The sequence below is a fragment of the Oncorhynchus tshawytscha genome, linkage group LG09 (assembly GCF_018296145.1).
Source record: "Oncorhynchus tshawytscha isolate Ot180627B linkage group LG09, Otsh_v2.0, whole genome shotgun sequence".
NCBI classification, from domain to species: Eukaryota; Metazoa; Chordata; class Actinopteri; order Salmoniformes; family Salmonidae; genus Oncorhynchus; species Oncorhynchus tshawytscha.
Genome location: NC_056437.1, coordinates 22,633,122 through 22,656,841, shown reverse-complemented (window position 1 = coordinate 22,656,841; position 23,720 = coordinate 22,633,122). Strand labels below are relative to the sequence as shown.

Below are 23,720 nucleotides of genomic sequence, written 5' to 3'. Positions count from 1 at the left end.
ATATTTTATATTCTGAAAACATGGCAACCACGTTCTGTGTATGTTTGATGTGATGTTGATGGAATATTCTCCTAACCCTGAGAAAACTGGACACAAATGTTCTTGCAACATTCCATAAAACGCATCTAGAATCTAGTTGTAGAATATTCTGAGAACATTGTAACCACATTCTAGACATTAAGGGAATGTTCTCCTAACTTTCACACCAAAATACGTTAAAAAGGTTGACAGAAGGTTTTTGCTAACATAGATAGAATGTTCCCCTAACGGAAAACTGGACACACATTAGGGGAACATTACGGGTAACATTACATTCAATCTCCCTAGAACTGTTAGCTGGGTAGACAGACACTCAAAATATCAATCAGACAGTCTCATTGTACTCAATGGGCTGGCTCCACTCCGTCCTCTGAAAACCTTATACAATGATCAAAGACCAGTGTCGAGGCAGGTGGTATTATCAGTAATAACAGAAACCAAAACATTTTGGTTTCGTCAGATCTAAATAATCTTCTTCCACTGTGGCATTCAATTCTGGAAGCATCTAGATTGTGTGACGCATTGCCTGTGAGACAGAAACTAACCATGAAGCAGTGTAGAATCTGTCTCAGACTGGGACACAGGAGCCTCCAGACCAGGGATCAGAGAGTCCAGACTCAAAAGAGAGTTCTCTGCTGGACCCACTACTGTACATGTAGAGAGAGGGAGGAAGAGAGAAAGACGAGGAGAGGGGGAAGCAGAGAGAGGGAGATGGGGAGGAAGAGAACGAGAAATGGAAGCAGAGAGAGGGAGAGAGGAAGAAAGGGTGCACTGAGGGCAGACAGAGGATATTGCAATGGAGCATTCCACGGTAAAACATTTACACTGGGAAAAACAAATGTAACAAAGTGTGTACAGCAATGAAATCTCCAGGAGTGAAAGTATTTTACCATACCATTAACAGCCTCCACCACCGTTCTGCCAAAGGGATCAGCCATGGACAGGAGGTCAGGGAGCAGGTGGTGTGTATCTGGGGACTTCAGTCCCTCAATAAGCTTCTCTAAAGGCCCAGAGAGAAATGAAGAGCGAGGAAGAGTAAATGGAAAGGGAGAGAACAGGAAGAAAAAGTGAGTGGCAGCAACACTCTAGCTAGCAAATACTGCATTTGACATGGTCAAGCAATTAAGGAGTTTGTGAGGATGGAGAAAAGGGGTGAAGAAAGGAAGAGAGAGAAGAGGGAAAATGATGGTACAGCTGAGCCTCCAGCACATAACGTGATGCAAGGACAGAGACCACAATATCGTATACATTTTCACAAATATAGGCCTATATAGATAAGCTAATGTACATTTTTGGAACTAATATGCACTCCGTGGATGGACTCAGCTGCACGTCCTCCAAGCCTGTGTCATCTATTACTTTCAGAGAATGTACAGAACGTCCTTATTTATTGCTTACATATAGGCCTATACAGATAAGCTGTTGTACTACAACTATAACCACTCAACCCACTCATGTCGTTAAGGCCCGTTTCCTAGTTCATGGGGAGCAAACATTAAACATTGCTGATTAATTTATATTTACTGGCCAATAGTGTATCCTAGTTCCAAATAACCTGATACGGCTGAGATGTTGTTTATTTAATGTTTGTTTATCAAGTGCAGCTTTCCAGTCAGAAGTGATTGACAGCCCCCATGGAGATAACCTGCCATGGTATTTACATTATAACCATTGATATTATTTTCATCAATATTAGCCTTAAGGAACTGGAACGGTATTCAATTGTTTAATGAAGCTATCGACCTTTACATTAGCTTTCAAGGGTTTTGTAATCAATAATATAAGAAATGCAACTAAAACCATAGATTTTTTTTTTACGTACCAGTAGCTTAAACAAAACAGAGATGGAGGGAATGAGAAAATTGGGAAATGAAAGAGGTTGGGGATAAATTGAATTACAGATGAATAAGACAAAGATAATAACAGAATGGCTGAAGAATGACATTAAGACAAAGAATCTGAGAGAGACACATTAGAATATAGCTAAATAAAGAAAATAGCACCTTACAGATGAATGAAAGGTTCACCTCAAGCAGAGAAACTGTTTGCAGTGGAACCGTTCTCTTTGAAGAAAAGTTATCCAACAAGGTCAACTTTCCATCACATTCCAACAACCCAGTTATCAAGCGATTAGAATATCTTGCATACATCGAGACGTTTGTTCACACAGCCACCAAACCCTAAACGTTATTTTCACACCAGATGCATAACACAGTTACACAGAGAGAGCTGTCTAGTAGCTACATCCACTATCTGGGGTTCCCCCTAAAGACCACTCTACACACCAGGTCATCTCCCAACACAACACATGCACACATCTGCTCTCTTCCTGCCTCTCCACTCTGTACTTACAGTTATGTCATGGACCAAGGCACAGCACAAGTCCACTCTAGCCCCTTTAACTTGGGAAAGAGAGCACTGTACATCACTGCTAGCAACATGATTACCAGTACTTTGGCTTTCTTAGAGCAATATCCCACACGTTACAACATGAAGTACTGCATTATTTTTGAGCTCCATTTTTGACTTAATTAAAAGAAGATTAGGCTTGGAATGGTTTTTGACAACCACTTACTAAAACAGCCAAACGTTGCCATGACCACTAAGGAACAGTAATTGTGTGTGGATTCCAAGGGTGCGTTTGTTTTTCAGCCTGATGTTTACTGGCAGCTGTCAAAAACAACAGGCATGACATGTTTTCGTAAATGCATCAGTTATTCTGCACTCTGGCACTCTCAAACCTGAGTGCTCTGAACTCGGAGTAGATTTCCAGAGTGGATTTACGAATGCAGCATCTCAGTATGTCGTGTTGATGCTCTATGTGGGGTAAGTGATTTGAAGTGTACTTTTAGAAATAAAAAGGGACACAACCTTACCTGGAGTGTCTGAGAGTGCTAGGGTGCTGAAAGGGACCAGAACAGTCAACAAAGACTCTCCTGTATCCAGTCCAAGGATGTCTTCAGATTGCTCTACTGGTGCAGCAGAGAAAAGACAACAAAACAGACATACACTAATGAACACTGCAGAGATACACAAAGCATGGCATGTTGTCCATCTGCATCTGATAAGTAGAGATGATTGGGCATGGATAGTTCAAGGCAAAGACACAGTGTTTTCTTGGCCAGTTATTCAGTGAAGACATCCCATTAAATGGCTAGCTAGCTAAGGATTTTGAGCACGCAGAGTTAATGAAAGCTTTCAGAAAGGGATTTCTGCTGAGCTTAGAGTTCAGATTGCTACTGATGAGGTCACAGAGGACCATTCACTCAGCAGGAAAAAATATGCACTTTTATGAACTTCTCCTGTCCTCCAAGAGTTGCTGAACTTTCTCTTCATTTCAGTAGCTCCTCAGTTCCTGCACCTTGGTTGGAGAGTGGAGGAGTAACAGAGTTCCTTCCTAAGTCCATAGTATGACATATAGAATAGTGAATTATAGGATTTCTATGGGTGTGTCACTGGAGATGATTGTAATGGAGAATGGAGGATCTGATTGCTAAAGGAAGAACAAAGGAAGGGGAGCTATGGGAATATCTGAGAGATACAGCGTATTCGGAAAGTATTCAGACACTGACTTTTTGTTACATGACAGTCTTACTCTAAAATTGATTCATTTTTTCCCCCTCATTAAACTACACACAATAGCCCACATAACATTTTTTTTATTGTATATACAGTAAAAAAAAAACAGAAATAGCTTATTTACATCAATAAGTATTCAGAGCCTTTGCTATGAGACTCTAAAATTAATCTCAGGGGCATCCTGTTTCTATTGATCATCCTTGAGATGTTTCTACAACTTCATTGGAGTTTACCTGGGGACAATTCAATTGATTGGACATGATTTGGAAAGGCACACACCTGGAGTGCCAATAGTCGATGAGGAAATAAAAAAGTGTGTGAACCTACAGTCAGAAGTTTACATACAACTTAGCCAAATACATTTAAACTCAGTTTTTCACAACTCCTGACATTTAATCCTAGTAAAACTTCCCTGTCTTAGGTCAGTTAGGATCACCACTTTATTTTAAGAATGTGAAGTGTCAGAATAATAGTAGCGAGTAGCGAATGATTTATTTGGGCTTATATTTCTTTCATCACATTCCCAGTGGGTCAGAAGTTTACATACACTCAATTAGTATTTGGTAGCATTGCGTTTAAATTGTTTAACTTGGGTCAAACTTTCGGGCAGCCTTCCACAAGCTTCCCACAATAAGGTGGGTGAATGTTGGCCCATTCCTCCTGACAGAGCTGGTGTAACTGAGGCAGGTTTGTAGGCCTCCTTACTCGCACACGCTTTTTCAGTTCTGCCCACACATTTTCTATAGGATTGAGGTCAGGGCTTTGTGATGGCAACTCCAATACCTTGACTTTGTTGTCCTTAAGCCATTTTGCCACAACTTTGGAAGTATGCTTGGGGTCATTGTCCATTTGGAAGACCCATTTGCGACCAAGCTTTAACTTCCTGACTGATGTCTTGAGATGTTGCTTCAATATATCCACATAATTTTCCTACCTCATGATGCCATCTATTTTGTGAAGTGCACCAGTCCCTCCTGTAGCAAATCACCCCCACACCATGATGTTGCCACCCCCGTGCTTCACGATTGGGATTTTGTTCTTCGGCTTGCAAGCCCCCTCCCCCCTTTTCCTCCAAACATAACGATGGTCATAATGGCGAAACAGTTATATTTTTGTTTCATCAGACCAGAGGACATTTCTCCAAAAAGTACGATCTTTGTCCCCGTGTGCAGACGCAAACCGTAGTTTGGCTTTTTTATGGCGGTTTTGGAGCAGTGGCTTCTTCCTTGCTGAGTGGGCTTTCAAGTTATGTCGATATAGGACTCGTTTTACTGTAGATATAGATACTTTCGTACCTGTTTCCTCCAGCATCTTCACACGGTCCTATGGTGTTGTTCTGGGATTGATTTGCACTTTTCGCACCAAAGTACGTTCATCTCTAGGAGACAGAACGCGTCTCCTTCCTGAGTGGTATGACGGCTGTGTGGTCTGCAAAAACTATCAAGCCATCGACTTTAATACATTTTTAGGCTGTAACATAACAAAATGTGGAAATGGTCGAAGGGTCTGAATACTTTCCGAATGCACTGTATACTGTAGGAAGATTAATATAATATTAATATATGCCATATATGCCATTTTGCAGACTTAGTCGCGCATGCATACATTTTAGGTATGGGTGGCCCCAGTGGGAATTGAACCCACAACCCTTGGCGTTGCAAGCACCAGTCTCTACTGACTGAGCCAGAGAGGACTGAACCACTATGAGTGATGGAGATGAGAAGGGTCTCACCAGCAGGTTGGGGGGTGGTTTCCCTAGGGGATGAGACCTCCAGCAGGCCAGGTATCAGTTCCTCTGTGGGGGCCGTCTCCACCTCTGCTTCTGCAGCCACGTCTAATAGCGATAAGGTCAAAGTGAATGATACAGCTTTATCTGATTGGAAATACGATTACAGCAGAGGATATGTTAGAAATGAGGTCTACGGGTGTATTTTTAGCACCTCTCTCTTCACCTATCTGAAAACACACAGTATTCCGTTGTGTGTGCAACACACACACACATGTCCACACACACAAACAGCCTCACCATCAGCCTGTTCATCAACCAGGTCTTTGTTAATCAGTTGCTCTGCACTGAGATTGGAGAAGTCATCATCACCAAAAGGGTTCCAGGCGGGCTGCGTGGGGGAACCGGTGGCAGGGCCAGGGGTAGGGGAATGGGCAAAGGCAGCAAAGTTGCCGTCTTGTGCTGGTTCACACACACTCTGCTGAAGGGACCGGGTGGAATTTGGTGGAGATGTACCGACAGATCTGGAAAAACACACAAATGCCGAAAGAGGTCAACTTGTTGTTACACACTGAAGCAGTGATGCCAAAACGTTGGTGGTTTACCCAATTCAATACTAGGAGTTGATATATAGAGTGTGCGACTCTATTTATTTTTATAGTTTACAGTTTATTCGTTGTTAGTCCGCACCTCTACAGAAAATAATTTTCAGTGGGTGTGCGCCAGCTCATGCTTTTTATTACACATTGAAAACTAGACATATTTAACTAAGGATGATATTTCTGGTGATGATGTCATGCATATCTTACATTAACTGGTTGAGGTCATCCTCTGCTGTGGCCTCTTGCAGTAGTAGGCTGAAGTCACTTCCAGGTAGCCCACCGACTGCATTCTGGGTAACGTTACTCGGGGTGAGCTCTGCTGTCTTTGGAGAGTGGTGTGGAGTCTTGGACAGAGAAAGAGAGAGGAAATATAAGAAGAAATATAATATAAACAATACAGATCTCACAGTCTAACTGAAGGGAGAAGAATTAAACAGAGGACGACTCATGAAAAATAACAAATCCCAAAAACACTCACTAATGATTTACTTTCAATGCCAAATACAAACAACACTAAAGAAAATGAGGGAAACAAAGTAAAATGAAGTGAAAAACAGACAGGGAAAAAAAGGCTATCACACAGAAATGAGGGTCATTCAAACATTCACAATGTTGCAGAGTTTTTCAAGTTACTGAGAGAACAACACTAACGAGCAAAACTGAAAGACATCAAAATGATGAAGGCTGATGGCATTGACATGACGATAGATGGCTGGGTGGAACAATGGATGGCCTGATGTCATTTTCAAGCAGGCTTTGAGTGTGTCTGACAGCTCAGGGAGCAGACGCGGTGCAGGCTGCAGGTATGTTACCGTCTCAGTCTCAGCTGTGTTGTGACTGGTCTCGGCAGGAGTGGACTGGGTCTGGGCCTCTTCGGTCTGAGCTACTGGTTGCTGGGCAACTGGTTGTTGAGGAACTGGTTGCTGACGAGCTGTAGGCTGCTGTGCAGCTGAAGGATGGGCTGGAGTAGGCTGAGCAGATGGTTGCTGCTGGGCCTGGCTCTGGCTGGCCTGCTTACGACGTGCTGGGGCTTTGGGTGGGGCTGGGCTGGACGGAGCCTGGGCCTTCTGAGGGGAAGGACTGGCCATCGGGGGAGGCAAGGCCTGTTGAGGGGTGCTCGGGGCCTCCGCCATGGTCTGCACAGGTGGGACTCCTCCCACTGCTTCGATAGGCTGCTGCTGCAACTGTCCTGGCTACCACACAAAGACGTAGGACAGCACACAGTGTCAAAAAAACGAGACAACGAAAACAAAGCTGCTTCACACACAGACAACACAGTGTGCCACTAAGAACGCATGTGGCTGTTATCATGGGTTCACCTGCATAACACTTCACTTTTTCACACAGAATTATATACCGGTATACCGTAAAACTGTCTTACCTACCTAAAAACTAAGAACCAATTGTTGCAATAGGAGGAGACTGTAAAAAATGTAATCCCAGGAAAATATAATGGGGTGCAATTGTGTTGTAATGTTTTTTTCCATCCAATTTCCTCCCTAATGCACATTTCTTCTCTGTTTGGTCAAGAGTTTCCTGCACTTCAATGACCTACTTATCTAAGCTTGTTCCATGATGACAGTCTATACAAAGGTTGGCTGAACAATAACCCAACCCTGAGGCAGCAGCTTGTAACACAGATGGCACTTTACAGCTGGCATAAGTGGCTTTGTCACTAAGCAACAAAATCCTATGAAATAAATTAGCTATATTTCTTTGAAATAAATTTTACCAGACCCGTTAGAGGGTAAAGAGGAACATTTTCTTTAGATTTTTTTTGTTGTTGTTGCTAATAACCATAATTATATTAACCCACTTAAATCCTTTTTTTTAAACTTGCAGGGTTTTGTACTGTAATTGATTAGATTCATTAAAGGCTTCCAGATGCTCAGAAGATACGTCATCCACCCCCACCTGGTGATGGCAGTTATTTTTGCAGCAGAAACCTAGATCAGCACTCCTATTCTGAGACACATGATACAAACAGCCCCTGGTCTCCCATCCAAGGATCGACCAGACCCAACCCTGCTTAGCTTCAGAGAGAAGCCAGGAGTGGGATGCAGGGTAGTATGGCTGTGGGTTTGGGTGTTAGCTGGCTGCCTGAGTTTACCTGCTTCTGCTGAGCACCAGCCTGGGGCTTTCCACCCAGCTGGGGTGTTGCCTCACTGGGAGGGTTATGTGATTGGCCGGTCGCTGGCTGAAGTGCCTTCTGTGCCTTCTGTGATTGGAGGGCTGCCGCTTGCTGGGCAAGGTTTAAGTTCACTCCTGCAAGGAATACAGAATATGGTTACTATACAAGCCATGAAACTAAGAAAATATATTGCATGCTATATACAGTGCCTTGCGAAAGTATTCGGCCCCCTTGAACTTTGCGACCTTTTGCCACATTTCAGGCTTCAAACATAAAGATATAAAACTGAATTTTTTGTGAAGAATCAACAACAAGTGGGACACAACAAGTGGGACACGCATCATGAAGAACAAGGAACACACCAGGCAGGTCCGAGATACTGTTGTGAAGAAGTTTAAAGCCGGATTTGGATACAAAAAGATTTCCCAAGCTTTAAACATCCCAAGGAGCACTGTGCAAGCGATAATATTGAAATGGAAGGAGTATCAGACCACTGCAAATCTACCAAGACCTGGCCGTCCCTCTAAACTTTCAGCTCATACAAGGAGAAGACTGATCAGAGATGCAGCCAAGAGGCCCATGATCACTCTGGATGAACTGCAGAGATCTACAGCTGAGGTGGGAGACTCTGTCCATAGGACAACAATCAGTCGTATATTGCACAAATCTGGCCTTTATGGAAGAGTGGCAAGAAGAAAGCCATTTCTTAAAGATATCCATAAAAAGTGTCGTTTAAAGTTTGCCACAAGCCACCTGGGAGACACACCAAACATGTGGAAGAAGGTGCTCTGGTCAGATGAAACCAAAATTGAACTTTTTGGCAACAATGCAAAACGTTATGTTTGGCGTAAAAGCAACACAGCTCATCACCCTGAACACACCATCCCCACTGTCAAACATGGTGGTGGCAGCATCATGGTTTGGGCCTGCTTTTCTTCAGCAGGGACAGGGAAGATGGTTAAAATTGATGGGAAGATGGATGGAGCCAAATTACAGGACCATTCTGGAAGAAAACCTGATGGAGTCTGCAAAAGACCTGAGACTGGGACAGAGATTTGTCTTCCAACAAGACAATGATCCAAAACATAAAGCAAAATCTACAATGGAATGGTTCAAAAATAAACATATCCAGGTGTTAGAATGGCCAAGTCAAAGTCCAGACCTGAATCCAATCGAGAATCTGTGGAAAGAACTGAAAACTGCTGTTCACAAATGCTCTCCATCCAACCTCACTGAGCTCGAGCTGTTTTGCAAGGAGGAATGGGAAAAAATTTCAGTCTCTCGATGTGCAAAACTGATAGAGACATACCCCAAGCGACTTACAGCTGTAATCGCAGCAAAAGGTGGCGCTACAAAGTATTAACTTAAGGGGGCTGAATAATTTTGCACGCCCAATTTTTCAGTTTTTGATTTGTTAAAAAAGTTTGAAATATCCAATAAATGTCGTTCCACTTCATGATTGTGTCCCACTTGTTGTTGATTCTTCACAAAAAAATACAGTTTTATATCTTTATGTTTGAAGCCTGAAATGTGGCAAAAGGTCGCAAAGTTCAAGGGGGGCGATTACTTTCGCAAGGCACTGTACATCACTGGCAAGACCTCATTAGATGAAACTGTTGAGAGACATTCTAAGAATACCAGTCATTTGTTTCTAAAGAGAGCCATATAATGTTTGACTAAATATAACTAAGATCGAATTTTTGTAATAATTCAACCAAATTTGGCTGGTATGTTCTGAACAGTTTGCACCCAAAGAGGCATTTCTTTGAGTTACAGAGAAAAGAGGGCAAAACAACTGTTTTAGGTCAGTGCAGGTCCAGCTCGATGTTAACTAGCTAGCTTATTTGGTTACATGCCCACTTAGGCATACATTTATTTATCATGGCTAGTGCCCACTGTCCGCCATCTTAATTTACTTCCATTTTCTCCAACTTAGCTATTGCCATTAGGGTAGAGAATCTACCTCAGTCACTTCTGTTTATCTCTTGAGTAGCTACAGTGCCTTCAGAAAGTATTCACAGACTTAGATGCTATTGTGTTACAACCTGAGTTTAAAATGGATTAATTTACAAATATTTTTTCACTGACCTACACAATACGCCATGTCAGTGGAAATACATTTTTTATTTATTTTTATTAATAAAAAATGAAAAGCTGAAATGTCTTGAGTCAGTAAGTATTCAACCTCTTTGTTAAGGCAAGCCTAAATAAGTTCAGGAGTACAAAGTGTTATGTTTGGGACAAATCTAATACAACACATTACTGAGTACCACTCTCCATATTTTCAAGCATAGTAGTTGCAGTAAATAGGCAGAGTGAGGGTGGGTACATACCAAGAGGAAGGGCCCCCCCGGCAGGTAGGTTGGCCCGTTTGCGAGGGGTGAGGGCAGCCGGCTGGATGGGTAGGATTCCAGCGTTGGGCTGGGCATGGCCTGCTTTGGGCCTCTGCCGGGGCGTGATGGAGGTCTCAGTGGTGGGGATGGGGTCTGTCAGTCTGGGGGGAAAAAGGTGAGAGTTGGTGAGACTTGTAGATAACCTGTTGCCAGTGGGTTTGGCGACGAGTATGAAGAGAGGGCCAACCAACGAGAGCATACAGGTCGCAATGGTGGGTAGCGTATGGGGCTTTGGTGACAAAACGGATGGCACTGTGATAGACTGCATCCAGTTTGAGTAGAGTGTTGGAGGCTATTTTATAGATGACATCACCAAAGTCGAGGATCGGTAGGATGGTCAGTTTTACGAGGGTATGTTTGGCAGCATGAGTGAAGGATGCTTTGTTGCGATATAGGAAGCAAATTCTAGATTTAATTTTGGATTGGAGATGCTTAATGTGAGTCTGGAAGGAGAGTTTACAGTCTAACCAGACACCTAGGTATTTGTAGTTGTCCACGTATTCTAAGTCAGAGCCGTCCAGAGTAGTGATGCTGGACGGGCGAGCAGGTGCGGGCAGTGATCGGTTGAATAGCATGCATTTAGTTTTACTTGCATTTAAGAGCAGTTGGAGGCCATGGAGGGAGAGTTGTATGGCATTGAAGCTCGTCTGGAGGTTAGTTAACACAGTGTCCAAAGAGAGGCCAGAAGTATACAGAATGGTGTCGTCTGCGTTTGAGGTGTACCGGAGAATCACCAGCAGCAAGAGCAACATCATCGATGTATACAGAGAAGAGAGTCGGTCCGAGGATTGAACCCTGTGGCACCCCCATAGAGACTGCCAGAGGTCCGGACAACAGGCCCTCCGATTTGACACAGTGAACTCTATCAGAGAAGTAGTTGGTAAACCAAGCGAGGCAATCATTTGAGAAACCAAGCCTGTCAAGTCTGCGAATAATAATGTGGTGACTGACAGAGTCGAAAGCCTTGGCCAGGTTGATGAATACGGCTGCACAGTAATGTCTCTTATCGATGGCAGTTATGATGTTGTTTAGAACCTTGAGCGTGGCTGAGATGCACCCATGACCAGCTCTGAAACCAGATTGCATAGCGGAGAAGGTACGGTGGGATTCGAAATGGTCGGTGATCTGTTTCTTAACTTGGCTTTCGAAGACCTTAGAAAGACAGGGTAGGATAGATATAGGTCTGTAGCAGTTTGGGTCTAGAGTGTCACCCCCTTTGAAGAGGGGGATGACCGCAGCAGCTATCCAATCTTTGGGAATCTCAGACGATACAAAAGAGAGGTTGAACAGGCTAGTACTAGGGGTTGCAACAATTTCGGCAGATAATTTTAGAAAGAGAGGGTCCAGATTGTCTAGCCCGGCTGATTTGTAGTGGTTCAGATTTTGCAGCGCTTTCAGAACATCAGCTATCTGGATTTGGCGGGTTGCTGTAGAGGGTGCCAGGCAGTTGACCGGGGTAGGGGTAGCCAGGTGTAAAGCATGGCTAGCCGTAGAGAAATGCTTATTGAAATTCTCCATTATAGTGGATTTATCGGTGGTGACAGTGTTTCCTAGCCTCAGAGCAGTGGGCAGCTGGGACTTTACAGTGTCCAAAAACTTGTTTGAGTTAGTACTACAGGATGCAAATTTCTGTTTGAAAAAGCTAGCCTTAGCTTTCCGAACTGCCTGTGTATATTTGTTCCTAACTTCCCTGAAAAGTTGCATATTACGAGGGCTATTCGATGCTAATGCAGAACGCCACAGGATGTTTTTGTGCTGGTCAAGGGCAGACAGGTCTGGAGTGAACCAAGGACTATATCTATTCCTAGTTCTAAATGTTTTGAATGGGGCATGCTTATTTAAGATGGTGAGGAAGGCACTTTTAAAGAATAGCCAGGCATCATCTACTGACGGGATGAGGTCAATGTCATTCCAGGATACCCCGGCCAGGTCAATTAGAAACGCCTGCACACAAAAGTGTTTTAGGGAGCATTTGACAGTGATGAGGGGTGGTCGTTTGGTCGCAGACCCATTACGGATGCAGGCAATGAGGCAGTGATCGCTGAGATCTTGATTGAAAACAGCAGAGGTGTATTTGGAGGGCGAGTTAGTTAGGATAACATCTATGAGGGTGCCCGTGTTTACGGATTTGGAGTTGTACCTGGTAGGTTCATTGATTATTTATGTGAGATTGAGGGCATCAAGCTTGGATTGTAGGATGGTCGGGGTGTTAAGCATGTCCCAGTTTAGGTCACCTAGTAGCACGAGCTCAGAAGATAGATGGGGGGTAATCAATTCACATATGGTATCCAGGGCACAGCTGGGGGCAGAGGGAGGTCTATAGCAAGCGGCAACAGTGAGAGACTTGTTTCTGGAAAGGTGAATTTTTAGAAGTAGAAGCTCGACTTGTTTGGGTACAGACTTGGATAGTAATACAGAACTCTGCAGGTTATCTTTGCAGTAGATTGCAACACCACCCCCTTTGGAGGTTCTATCTTGGCTGAAAATGTTATAGTTAGCGATGGAGATTTCAAGGTTTTTGGTGGTTTTCCTAAGCCAGGATTCAGACACGACTAAGACATCCAGGTTGGCAGAGTGTGCTAAAGCAGTGAGTAAAACAAACTTAGAGAGTAGGCTTCTAATGTTAACATGCATGAAACCAAGGCTTTTACGGTTACATTAGTCAACAAATGAGAGCACCTGGGGAGTGGAGCTAGGCACTGCAGGACCGGGATTAACCTCTACATCACCAGAGGAACAGACGAGAAGAAGGATAAGGGTACGGCTAAATGCTATACGAACTGGCTGTCTAGTACGTTCGTCACAGAGAGTAAAAGGATCAGGTTTCTGGGCACGATAGCATAGATTCAAGGCATAGTGTACAGATAAAGTTATGGTAGGATGTGAGTACATTGGAGGTAAACCTAGGCATTGAGAAATTATGAGAGAGATATAGTCTAGAGATGTTTAAACCAGGTGATGTCATTGCATATGTAAGAGGTGTGACAACATGGTTGGCTAAGGCATATTGAGCAGGGCTAGAGGCTCTACAGTGAAATAAGACATTAATCACTAACCAGGACAGTAATGGACGAGGAATATTGATATTAGAGAGAGGCATGCGTAGCCAAGTGAACATATGGGTCCAGTGAATGGTTGGGCTGACTGGGAACACGGCGATTCAGACAGTTAGCAGGCCGATACTAACATAATAACAGTTAGTAGGCCGAAGCGGACGTCGCGATTGGGGTAAGTCTGTTTTTGCCTCTTTGTGCGGTGACGTCGATAGACCAGTCGTGGAGTTAGTAGGGTTCCAGGTAGCTCTAGGTAGCTAGCAGGCCTAGCAGGTTAGCAGAATGGGCCTTCAGCGGGCATCGCACCTCAGGGGCCTGTTGGAATCCTCGGGCAGATTATGTCGGTATTCCAGTCATAGAGGATCGGCGGGGTTCCGTGCCCCGTACCGGCAGTAGAAGAGGTCCGGATATTGTAGCCCAGGAGTGAGCCGGGGGATGGGTCTAGCATGGGCTAGCCCCAGGCTAGTTGGTGCTAGTTCCGGGACAGAAACGTTAGCCAGGAGTAGTCAACCCGGGTTGCGGTTAGCTAGCTGTGATGATCCAGATGAAAAGATTCAGAGTTTGTGGTAGGACTCCGGTGATATAGAGAGAAAAATAGGTCCGGTATGCTCTGGTTTGATGCGCATTGTACAAACTGGCAAGAGCTTTCCGAGCTAAAGGTTAGCTGATGACCGCTAGCAGTGGTTAGCTGATTGATAGCTGGTAGCTAGCTAGCTTCAGTTGAGTTATTCCAGTTCGGAGGCAAATAGAAATACTTTAGGGAAAGAAAAAAAAGGATCCACACCACATTGGGTGAGGCGGGTTGCAGGAGAGTATTTTGAAGTTGCGGTTTAGGAAAAATATTAAAAATAATGCGAAGGAAAAGATATATACACATGGGACGAGACAAGACAAAGACGTCTGACTGCTACGCCATCTTGGAACAAGATGTCAATGGTATGAAATTACCTTATGAATGATGTTAAAGCAGAACAGAGAACACACAACTAAAAAAACATGGATACTGGCCTCAATACTGCTGCGTATAATAACAACAACTACAAGATTACTCAGGCAGCCCCCTGTATAACAAACACCACAAACCTACCTGGCCTTACTCTGTGTCTGGCTCTGGTTCTTCTTCGCTGCAGCAGCCTCGCTGGCTTTGATTGGCTCAGGGAGTTGAGCAGGAATTGGAGAGTTCTATATGATTAGAGGTAAAAGTATTGTAAATTCATATTTGGGAGGGAATGGATCCATATGACAAGCACATTCATTAGATTCAGGCATGGATTGAATAGAACATTGGTAGATCTGGCCCTGAGGCCAATCTCAGAGCAGAGAGAGAGACAAACATACAGGAAACACTAGAGAGAGACACCCTAGCACAGAGATTGACTGACCCACATACACAGAGTGTACAAAACATTAAGGACACCTGTTCTTTCCATGACATAGACTGACCAGGTGAAATCAGGTGAAAGCTATAATCCCTTATTGATGTCTCTTGTTAAATCCACTTCAAAATCAGTGTAGAGGAAGGGGAGGAGACAGGTTAAAGAATGATTTCTAAGCCTTGAGATAATTGAGATGTGCCATTCAGAAGGTGAATGGGCAAAACAAAAGTTTTAAGCGCCTTTGAGCGGGGTATGGTAGTAGGTGCCATGCGCACTGGTTTGAGTGCGTCAAGAACTGCAACACTGCTGGGTTTTTCACAATCAACAGTTTCCTGTGTCTCAAGAATGGTCCACCAATCAAAGGACACCCAGCCAACTTCACACAACTGTGGGAAGCATTGGAGTCAACATGGGCCTGCATCCTTGTGGAATGCGTTTGACACCTTGTAGAGTCCATGCCCCAATGAACTGAGGCTGTTCTGAGGCCAAAAGGCAGTGCAACTCAATAATAGGAAGGTGTTCCTAATGTTTTGAAAACTCAGTGTAGACTTTCCGCAAAGCAGAGAAAGACTGACCTTAACATTCTGAACAGGGCAGTCCCGACGAGCGTGTTTAAAAGCAAAGTAGGACACCTGGTAGATGTCAGGTCTTTTGTCAGGGTCGGGCTCCAGCATGTACCCTGACAAACACCAGCAAAATGAGAAGGAGAGGTGGAAATGAGAGAGAAAAAGTGAGACACCAATCAAACCACAACATAAGAGACAAAAGCAACACACTGGCTATCCCACAATGGGTAGATTAAGCATGGTTAGATGAAGAGGTAACATGTTGTACAGAACTGATACTATATAGACTAAGTGAACAAAAGTATGTGGACACCTGCTCATCGAACATCTCATTCCAAAATCATGGGCATTAATATGGAGATGGTTCCCCCTTTGCTGCTATAACAGCCTCCACTCTTCTGGTTAAGGCTGTCCACTAGATGTTGGAACATTGCTGGGGGGACTTGCTTCCATTCAGCCACAATATCATTAGTGAGGTCGTGCACTAATGTTGAGCGATTTGGCCTGGCTCATAGTCGGCGTTCCAAATCATCCAAAAGGTGTTCAATGGGATTGAGGTCAGGGCTCTGTGTAGGCCAGTCAAGTTCTTCCACACCAATCTCAACAAAACATTTCTGTATAGACCTTGCTTTGTGCACGGGGGCATTGTCATGCTGAAACAGGAAAGGGCCCTCCCCAAACTGTTGCACCAAGTTAGAATCACACAATCGTCTAGAATAATTCAGAAATGTCTAGAGGGTCAAGACAGTCTTGAAGAGGGTAAGACAAAACCTATCCCCCCTCAGGAGACTGAAAAGATTTGGCATGGGTCCTCAGATCCTCAAAAGGCTCTACAGCTGCACCATCAAGAGCATGGTTGCATCACTGGTTGCATCACTTCCTGGTATGGCAACTGCTTGGCCTCCGATCTGAAGGCACTACAGAGGGTAGTGCGAACGGCCCAGAACATCACCGGGGCCAATCTTCATGCCATCCAGGACTTCTACACCAGGCGGTGTCAGAGGAAGGCCCTAAAAATTGTCAAAGAATCCAGGCACCCTAGTCAGAGACTGTTCTCTCTGCTACTGCACAGCAAGCGGTACCAGAGTGCCAAGTCTAGGTCCAAGAGGCATCTAAACAGCTTCTACCCCCAAGTAATGAGATTTCTTAACAAGACCGGTAAATAGTTAAATGGCTACCCAGACAATTTGCATCCCCCCCTCATTTACACCGCTGCTACTCTCTGTTGTTATCATCTATGCAGTCACTTTAAAACCACTGCCTACATTTACATATTACCTCAACTAACCGGTGCCCCCGCACATTGAATCTGTACCGAAACGCCCCTGTATATAGTCTCGCCATTGTTATTTTACTGCTGCTCTTTATTTACTTCTTACTAGTATTTCTTATTCGTATTTTTTTAAACTGCATTGTTGGGCCTCGTAAGTAAGCATTTCACTGTAAGGTCTACACCAGTTGTATTCGGCGCATGTGACTAATACAATTTGATTTGATTTTATACTATAGCATTAAGATTTCCCTTCACCAGAACTAAGGGGCCTAGCCCGAACCATGAAAAACAGACCATTATTCCTCCTCCACCAAAATTTACAGTTGGCACTACACATTGGCGCAGGTAGCGTTCTCCTGGCATCGCCAAACCCAGATTAGTCCGTTGGACTGCCAAATGGTGGAGCATAACTCATCACTCCAGAGAATGTGTATCCACTGCCTTAATGGTGGCGAGCTTTACAACCCTCCAGCCGACGCTCGGCATTGGGCATGGTGATCTTAGGCTTGTGTGCGGCTGCTCGGCCATGGAAACCCATTTCATGAGGCCCCTGACGAACAGCTTTGTGCTGATGTTACATTCAGAGACAGTTTGGAACTCGGTAGTGAGTGTTGCAATGGAGCACAGACGATTTTTAAACACGATTCGCTTCAGCAGTCCCGTTCTGTGAGCTTGTGTTGCCTAGCGCTTCAAGGCTGAGCCATTGTTGCTCTTAAACGTTTCTAATTCACAATAACACAGCTTACAGCTCTTGCATGGCAAACATTTAACAAACTGACTTGGTGGAAAGGTGGTATCCTATGACGGTGCCACGTTGAACGTCACTAAGCTCTTCAGTAAGGCCATTCTACTGCCAGTGTTTCTCTATGGAGATTGCATGGCTGTGTGCTCAATTTTATACCCGTCTGCAATGGGTGTGGCTAAAACAGCGGAATCCACAAATTTGAAGGGGTTTCCACATACTTTTGTAAATATAGTGTACTTCTAAAATATGTAATGGCACTGTAGAGTCTACACTAATTTTCATAGCAGATACAGTGAGTGGTGGAACACTGACGGATGAGGCAGTGCAGGTCGTAGGAGTAGCGGGAATTGTCAGGAATGGTGAAACTGCCATCACAGATGGCCACCTGGCTCTCCCCAAAGGGTAGAGTGAAGTAGCACAGCTTATACAGCAAACAGCCCATTGCCTGGAGGGAGGGAACACACACACCACACAAACACAATGCTCTTAACCTCTAGGCTACCTGCCTCAACACACACACACACACACACACTAATTAAGTTATATAACATTTAGAACAAACATCCAAATGCCTTGAGAAACAAGATGGGAAAGGCTTCTCCACACAAATATGTATTTTCAAATGTCCTACTGTACCAACTATTGCCACTGGCCAAAGACTTGCTGTAAGTTTTCATTTAGTTTATTTATATTTTATAACATTTTCATGGGCATTCTGTGACAAATTGCTGAAAAGTGTATTGTAAAAAAGCCCCATACAAATCAGAAGCTGGCACTGATACCATGACTAAAGCATAGATCTAAAATACAACATCCACTCACCCATATGTCAGCTTTAGTAGTGATAATCTTGCTGTTGTAGAGGTTTACCATCTCAGGAGCACGATATGACAGAGTGGTGTACCTGAGAGAGAACAGAACAAGGTCACAAACAGGAAGATGAACATCATAAGCTTTATCTAACGAACACTAATTTCGAAAAGGCTCGGCTCAGGTGGACTTTGAAAGGACTTTTCTATGGCTGTAAAATAAAATGTTTCCAAAAAAATGAAATGGCAGGAAATGGTACGCATATACAGTTGAAGTCGTAAGTTTACATACTCTTAGGTTGGAGTCATTAAAACTAGTTTTCAACCACTTCACAAATTTCTTGTTAACAAACTATAGTTTGGCAAGTCGGTAAGGACATCATTTTCCCCACAGTTGTTTACAGACAGATTATTTCACGTATAATACACTGTATCACAGTTGACTGTGCCTTTAAACAGCTTGGAGAATTCCAGAAAATTATGCCATGGCTTTAGAAGCTTCTGATAGGTTAATTGACATAATTTGAGTCAATTGGAGGTGTACCTGTGGATGTATTTCAAGGCCTACCTTCAAACTCAGTGCCTGGTTGCTTGACATCATCGGAAAATCAAAACAAATCAGCCAAGACCTAAGAAAAACAATTGTAGACCTCCACAACTCTGGTTCATCCTTGGGAGAGATTTCCAAATGCCTGAAGGTACCACGTTCATCTGTACAAACAATAGTAAGCAAGTATAAACACCATGGGACCACTCAGCCGTCATAACGCTCAGGAGGGAGACGCGTTCTGTCTCCTAGAGATGAACGTACTTTGGTGCGAAAGGTGCAATTCAATCCAAGAACAACAGCAAAGGACCTTGTGAAGATGCTGGAGGAAACGGGTACAAAAGTATCTATATCCACAGTAAAACAAGTCCTATATCGACATAACCTGAAAGTTCGTTCAGCAAGGAAGAAGCCACTGCTCCAAAACTGCCATAAAAAAGCCAGACTACAGTTTGCACATGAGGACAAACATCGTACTTTTTGGAGAAATGTCCTTTGGTCTGATGAAACAAAAATAGAACTGTTTGGCCATAATGACCATCGTTATGTTTGGAGGAAAAAGGGGGAGGCTTGCAAGCCGAAGAACACCATCCCAACCGTGAAGCACAGGGTTGGCAAGATCATGTTGTGGGGGTGCTTTGCTGCAGGAGGGACTGGTGCACTTCACAAAATAGATGGCATCATGAGGTAGGAAAATTCTGTGGATATATTGAAGCAACATCTCAAGACATCAATCAGGAAGTTGAAGCTTGGTCGCAAATGGGTCTTCCAAATGGACAATGACTCCAAGCATACTTCCAAAGTTGTGGCAAAATGATTTAAGGACAATAAAGGCAAGGTATTGGAGTGGCCATCACAAAGCCCTGACCTCAATCCTATATATAATTTGTGGGCAGAACTGAAAAAGCATGTGCGAGCAAGGAGGCCTACAACCCTGACTCAGTTACACCAGCTCTGTCTGGAGGAATTCACCCAACTTATTGTGGGAAGCTTGTGGAAAGCTACCCGAAACATGTGACCCAAATTAAATATTTAAAGGCAATGCTACCAAATACTAATTGAGTATATGTAAACTTCTGACCCACTGGGAATGCGATGAAAGAAATAAAAGCTGAAATAAATCATTCGCTCTACTATTATTCTGACATTTCACATTATTAAAATAAAGTGGTGATCCTAACTGACCTAAGACAGGGAATCTTTACTAGGATTAAATGTCAGGAATTGTGAAAAGCTGAGTTTAAATGTATTTGGCTAAGTTGTATGTAAACTTCTGACTGTCGGTTCACAAACTTTTTTATTTCCTCATCGACTACTGGCACTCCTTCGGTCTGTGGGTTCTGGAACTTATTGGTGGCGCTTCCGAAGTCACACAGCACGTAGTGACCCTTATCATGTAACAGGATGTTTTCCACCTGCAGAAACACAAAGGAGAAGAAGAGTCAAACAGAGCCAGAGAACTACAGAATGAGTCATGTAATGGTCACACTATTTAAAAAATATATAATGTGAATTGGATAAAAAAATGTGTCTGCTGAATGGCATATTTAAATACCGGTAACAGCTTGCCTATATAACAGCAAGACTAAGCCAATAAGAAGATGAGGAGAGAGGGACCAAGAGCAGAGAAGGGAGGTGGGAGAAAACACAGGAGAGGGTTCCTACAGATGTAGGATCTTAATTTGAGCCCGTTCGCTACAGGAGGAAAATAATCCTGCAGCAACAGTGAATTTTCATGTGAATTATAATTAATGGAATTTTTGGGGGGGGGTTGATACATTTTTCGTAAGGGAAAATCATGTCTGAAATATCAAAGTGGAAATTACAAACTTCAGAAGCTTTTTTAAACCTCAAATACACTATAAGTTTTACATTTCCCACATTGCAGGAAAGTTCTCCTGCAACTGGGTGATCAAATTAAAATCATACATCTGTCCTCCGCATACCTTAAGGTCCCTGTGGATGATGGGTGTCTTGCCCTGGTGCAGTCGAGACACGGCGTCACACGTATCACAGAAGATCTGCAGTACCTCTGCCTCGGTGAAGCCTGTCTGCAGACGCTGGTTCATCAGGTTCACCACCTGGCCTCCTGCAAAGATACACCACACAATTTGCACATGGTGTTATATAGCTGTGATGTGGAAGCTCACTAGGCTTGAGCAATATACCGTATACCAGGGTGTTTCAAAATACCAACAATATGATTTTCAACATTGCAGTGGGCTGCTGGGGTGCGTGCTGCGCCACTGCTTATAACTAACTATAAGTTAAGTAGAACTATAAAAAATCTAAGATGTCTCAAATAAATTACATCCAGCTCAGGGGCTCCAGCTATGCATTTGGTTTGCTAACTTGCTAGCTAAGTGGCTAAAAGTGTAACGCCTATTCCTTCAAAGATAAATGTGAATCTGAACCATCACCCCTGATGTGACAAAACCGCAATTCGTCAAAGAGCAATTTTTGCCAGTCCTGTCTGGTCCAGCAACGGTGGGTTTGTGCCCATAGGCAAGTGAAGAGCACTTTTTGCCATTCCTGTCTGGTCCAGCGACGGTGGGTTTGTGCCCATAGACGACGTTGTTGTCGGTGATGTCTGGTGAGGACCTGCCTTACAACAGGCCTACAAGCCGTCAGTCCAGCCTCTCTCAGCCCATTGCAGACAGTCTGAGCACTGATGGAGGGATTGTGCATTCCTGGTGTAACTCGGGCAGTTGTTGTTGCCATCCTGTACGTGTCGCGCAGGTGTGATGTTCGGATGTATCGATCCTGTGCACGTGTTGTTACATGTGGTCTGCCACTGCGAAGACGATTAGCTGTCTGTCCTTTCTCCCTGTAGCGCTGTCTTAGCAGTCTCACAGTACAGACATTGAAATGTATTGCCCTGGCCACATCTGTAGTCCTCGTGCCTCCTTGCAGCAGGAAACTGTTTTAAAACCCTTTACAATGAAGATCTGTGAAGTTATTTGAATTTTTATGAATTATCTTTGAAAAACAGGGTCCTGAAAAGGGGATGTTTCTTTTTTTGCTGACTTAAAATGTTTATATTTATTCGTTTTTTGTTGAAATAGCTCCCCTTGTGTGCACAATTGGTAAAATTGTACACCCCGGTATGGTACAGAAACAGTATGATGGTATGAAAATCGGGATAAAGCTCACTGAAGAAAATGCAGTCTGAGTAGTAGGATCTACTGTACAGTATATCAAACATTGTATTATCAACATGTTGATAGATTTATAAAACCGTCTCTACAGTATGTATGGTCTTCAAGGTTGAGCCACAGAGATAAAAAAAAAAATTTAATTGTGCAATACAGAAAACTTAAAGAGCCAATTCATAACCTCACAACTTTTTAATAATTTCAGACATGTGTTGTCTTTCAATGAACACTTAAGTGTCCTCTTCATTGTGACAGTTCTCCCAAAGAGCGGAAAAGGTTAGGCTGCTCTATCATTCCATTATTAAGAGCAAATTATTCTGTGAACGAAAGAAAGAATGAAATATATGACCCCAGATTGGACGTACTTGACTAGCTGTTAGCGTGATACGTAAAGTTAGCCTTGGAGTGAAAGAGTGCTAGAAACCCCAATGTCACAATGGATAACGACACTCGCAAAAGAATGGCAACATTCACAGTTCAAAGGAAACACATATTTTTCTTAAAGGGGGTAGGTTTTTAGTTCACGCAGGCCTATTTTATACATTCTTAGAACTGCAAGTTTGAACATGCATTCACATCCTGGGAAAACAACCTGGTGTAGTACAGAAGTCAAATGAGTTGCAAAGATACAAAGACAGAAGTAAGAAATGTTTGATCTGAACAGTCCTGAAAAAAACAAGGCTTTGATTTAAAACAAGTATTTCCTAGAGATACGCTTAAACAATCACATTATCTACACCTTCACATTTTTTAGTGGAAAAACTGAACGGTTAAACACAACATTTAAAGAAATTCACCACCCCAGCCGTAGGCCTATATGGAGGACAGAATATAGTTAGACAGAAAGCGCCCTCATGTGGACTACAAGTGGAGTGACAGTGGCCCACCTTTATTTCTACCTTTCATAGTCACTTTTGAGGAATGAACTACACTTGATTGAACACAGATCCTTCAGTAAGCACTCACCTTTACAGTAGTCCATGAGGATGAGCACTTCCCACACATCTCCTCCTCCACAAGTGGTGATACTAGAGTCCAGATAGCCAACAATGTTCTTATGGCCGACCAGGTCCTTCTGCGAGAGCACAAGGACAACCACATTACAATAAAAGACAGAGTGACCATTATCATGCCACTCAAATTCAAACTTTGTCTCCTGAGGATAATTTGGTTGCAAATCATCGTTGCTGATACATAACATGCTGCAGTTTGTAGAGCTGCCTGTATGCGTGTCATGTATGTGTTTTCATGTGAGCAAAGGAGAGAACTAGACATAATAGCTCCCTTTTCAAGCATGCCGTGGGGTAATCCCACAGCAACTCACCATAATCTGGATCTCTCGCTTGCACACCTGCAGGTCGTGCTCATTGTTGACATACATCCTCTTGAGGGCACAGCGGAGCCCCTGGCTGGTTCGTACCAGGAACACAATTGCAAAACCCCCTGTGATATAGAGTGAATGAGACCAAATTAAATGTTCAGTGTTTGGAGGCAAGCAACCATTGGAAGTCTGAAGTACTAGAGAAAACTGAATATAAGAGATATTCCACGTCAGGAACAAATCACTTTCAAGTGTATTCAGGTATCAAGAACTGCTTGCATTTTGTATTTATATGGATGTGTGTGTATTTACTGTAATTTATGTAATTCAGGGCTCATCTGTAAAAGAGACCTTGGTCTCAGTATGACTGAGACCAAGGCTAGTATAGTAATTATTTACCTTTAC

The 23,720-nt window shown here is 43.4% G+C and overlaps 1 protein-coding gene across 3 annotated transcripts in view; it reads right to left on the bottom strand.

Moving 5' to 3' along the window:
• The window catches only part of LOC112257594 (AP2-associated protein kinase 1), a 49,024-nt gene that overhangs the window by 5,150 nt on the left and 20,154 nt on the right, over positions 1-23,720 (bottom strand). Inside the window, exons 2-18 of one of the 3 annotated variants that reach the window (XM_024431283.2) lie at positions 23,319-23,437; positions 22,961-23,069; positions 20,786-20,928; positions 20,133-20,254; positions 18,306-18,387; positions 17,796-17,928; positions 15,475-15,578; positions 14,611-14,705; positions 10,411-10,571; positions 8,057-8,211; positions 6,759-7,139; positions 6,154-6,290; positions 5,645-5,868; positions 5,351-5,452; positions 2,916-3,011; positions 935-1,039; positions 585-683 (exon numbers count right to left, since the gene is read on the bottom strand). In XM_024431283.2, coding sequence (XP_024287051.1) covers positions 585-683; positions 935-1,039; positions 2,916-3,011; positions 5,351-5,452; positions 5,645-5,868; positions 6,154-6,290; positions 6,759-7,139; positions 8,057-8,211; positions 10,411-10,571; positions 14,611-14,705; positions 15,475-15,578; positions 17,796-17,928; positions 18,306-18,387; positions 20,133-20,254; positions 20,786-20,928; positions 22,961-23,069; positions 23,319-23,437 — 2,367 coding nt within the window. Of the gene's footprint in view, positions 1-584; positions 687-934; positions 1,040-2,915; positions 3,012-5,350; positions 5,453-5,644; positions 5,869-6,153; positions 6,291-6,758; positions 7,140-8,056; positions 8,212-10,410; positions 10,572-14,610; positions 14,706-15,474; positions 15,579-17,795; positions 17,929-18,305; positions 18,388-20,132; positions 20,255-20,785; positions 20,929-22,960; positions 23,070-23,318; positions 23,438-23,720 lie in introns of all 3 variants that reach the window. The other 2 variants (XM_024431281.2, XM_024431282.2) reach the window with 2 other exon arrangements.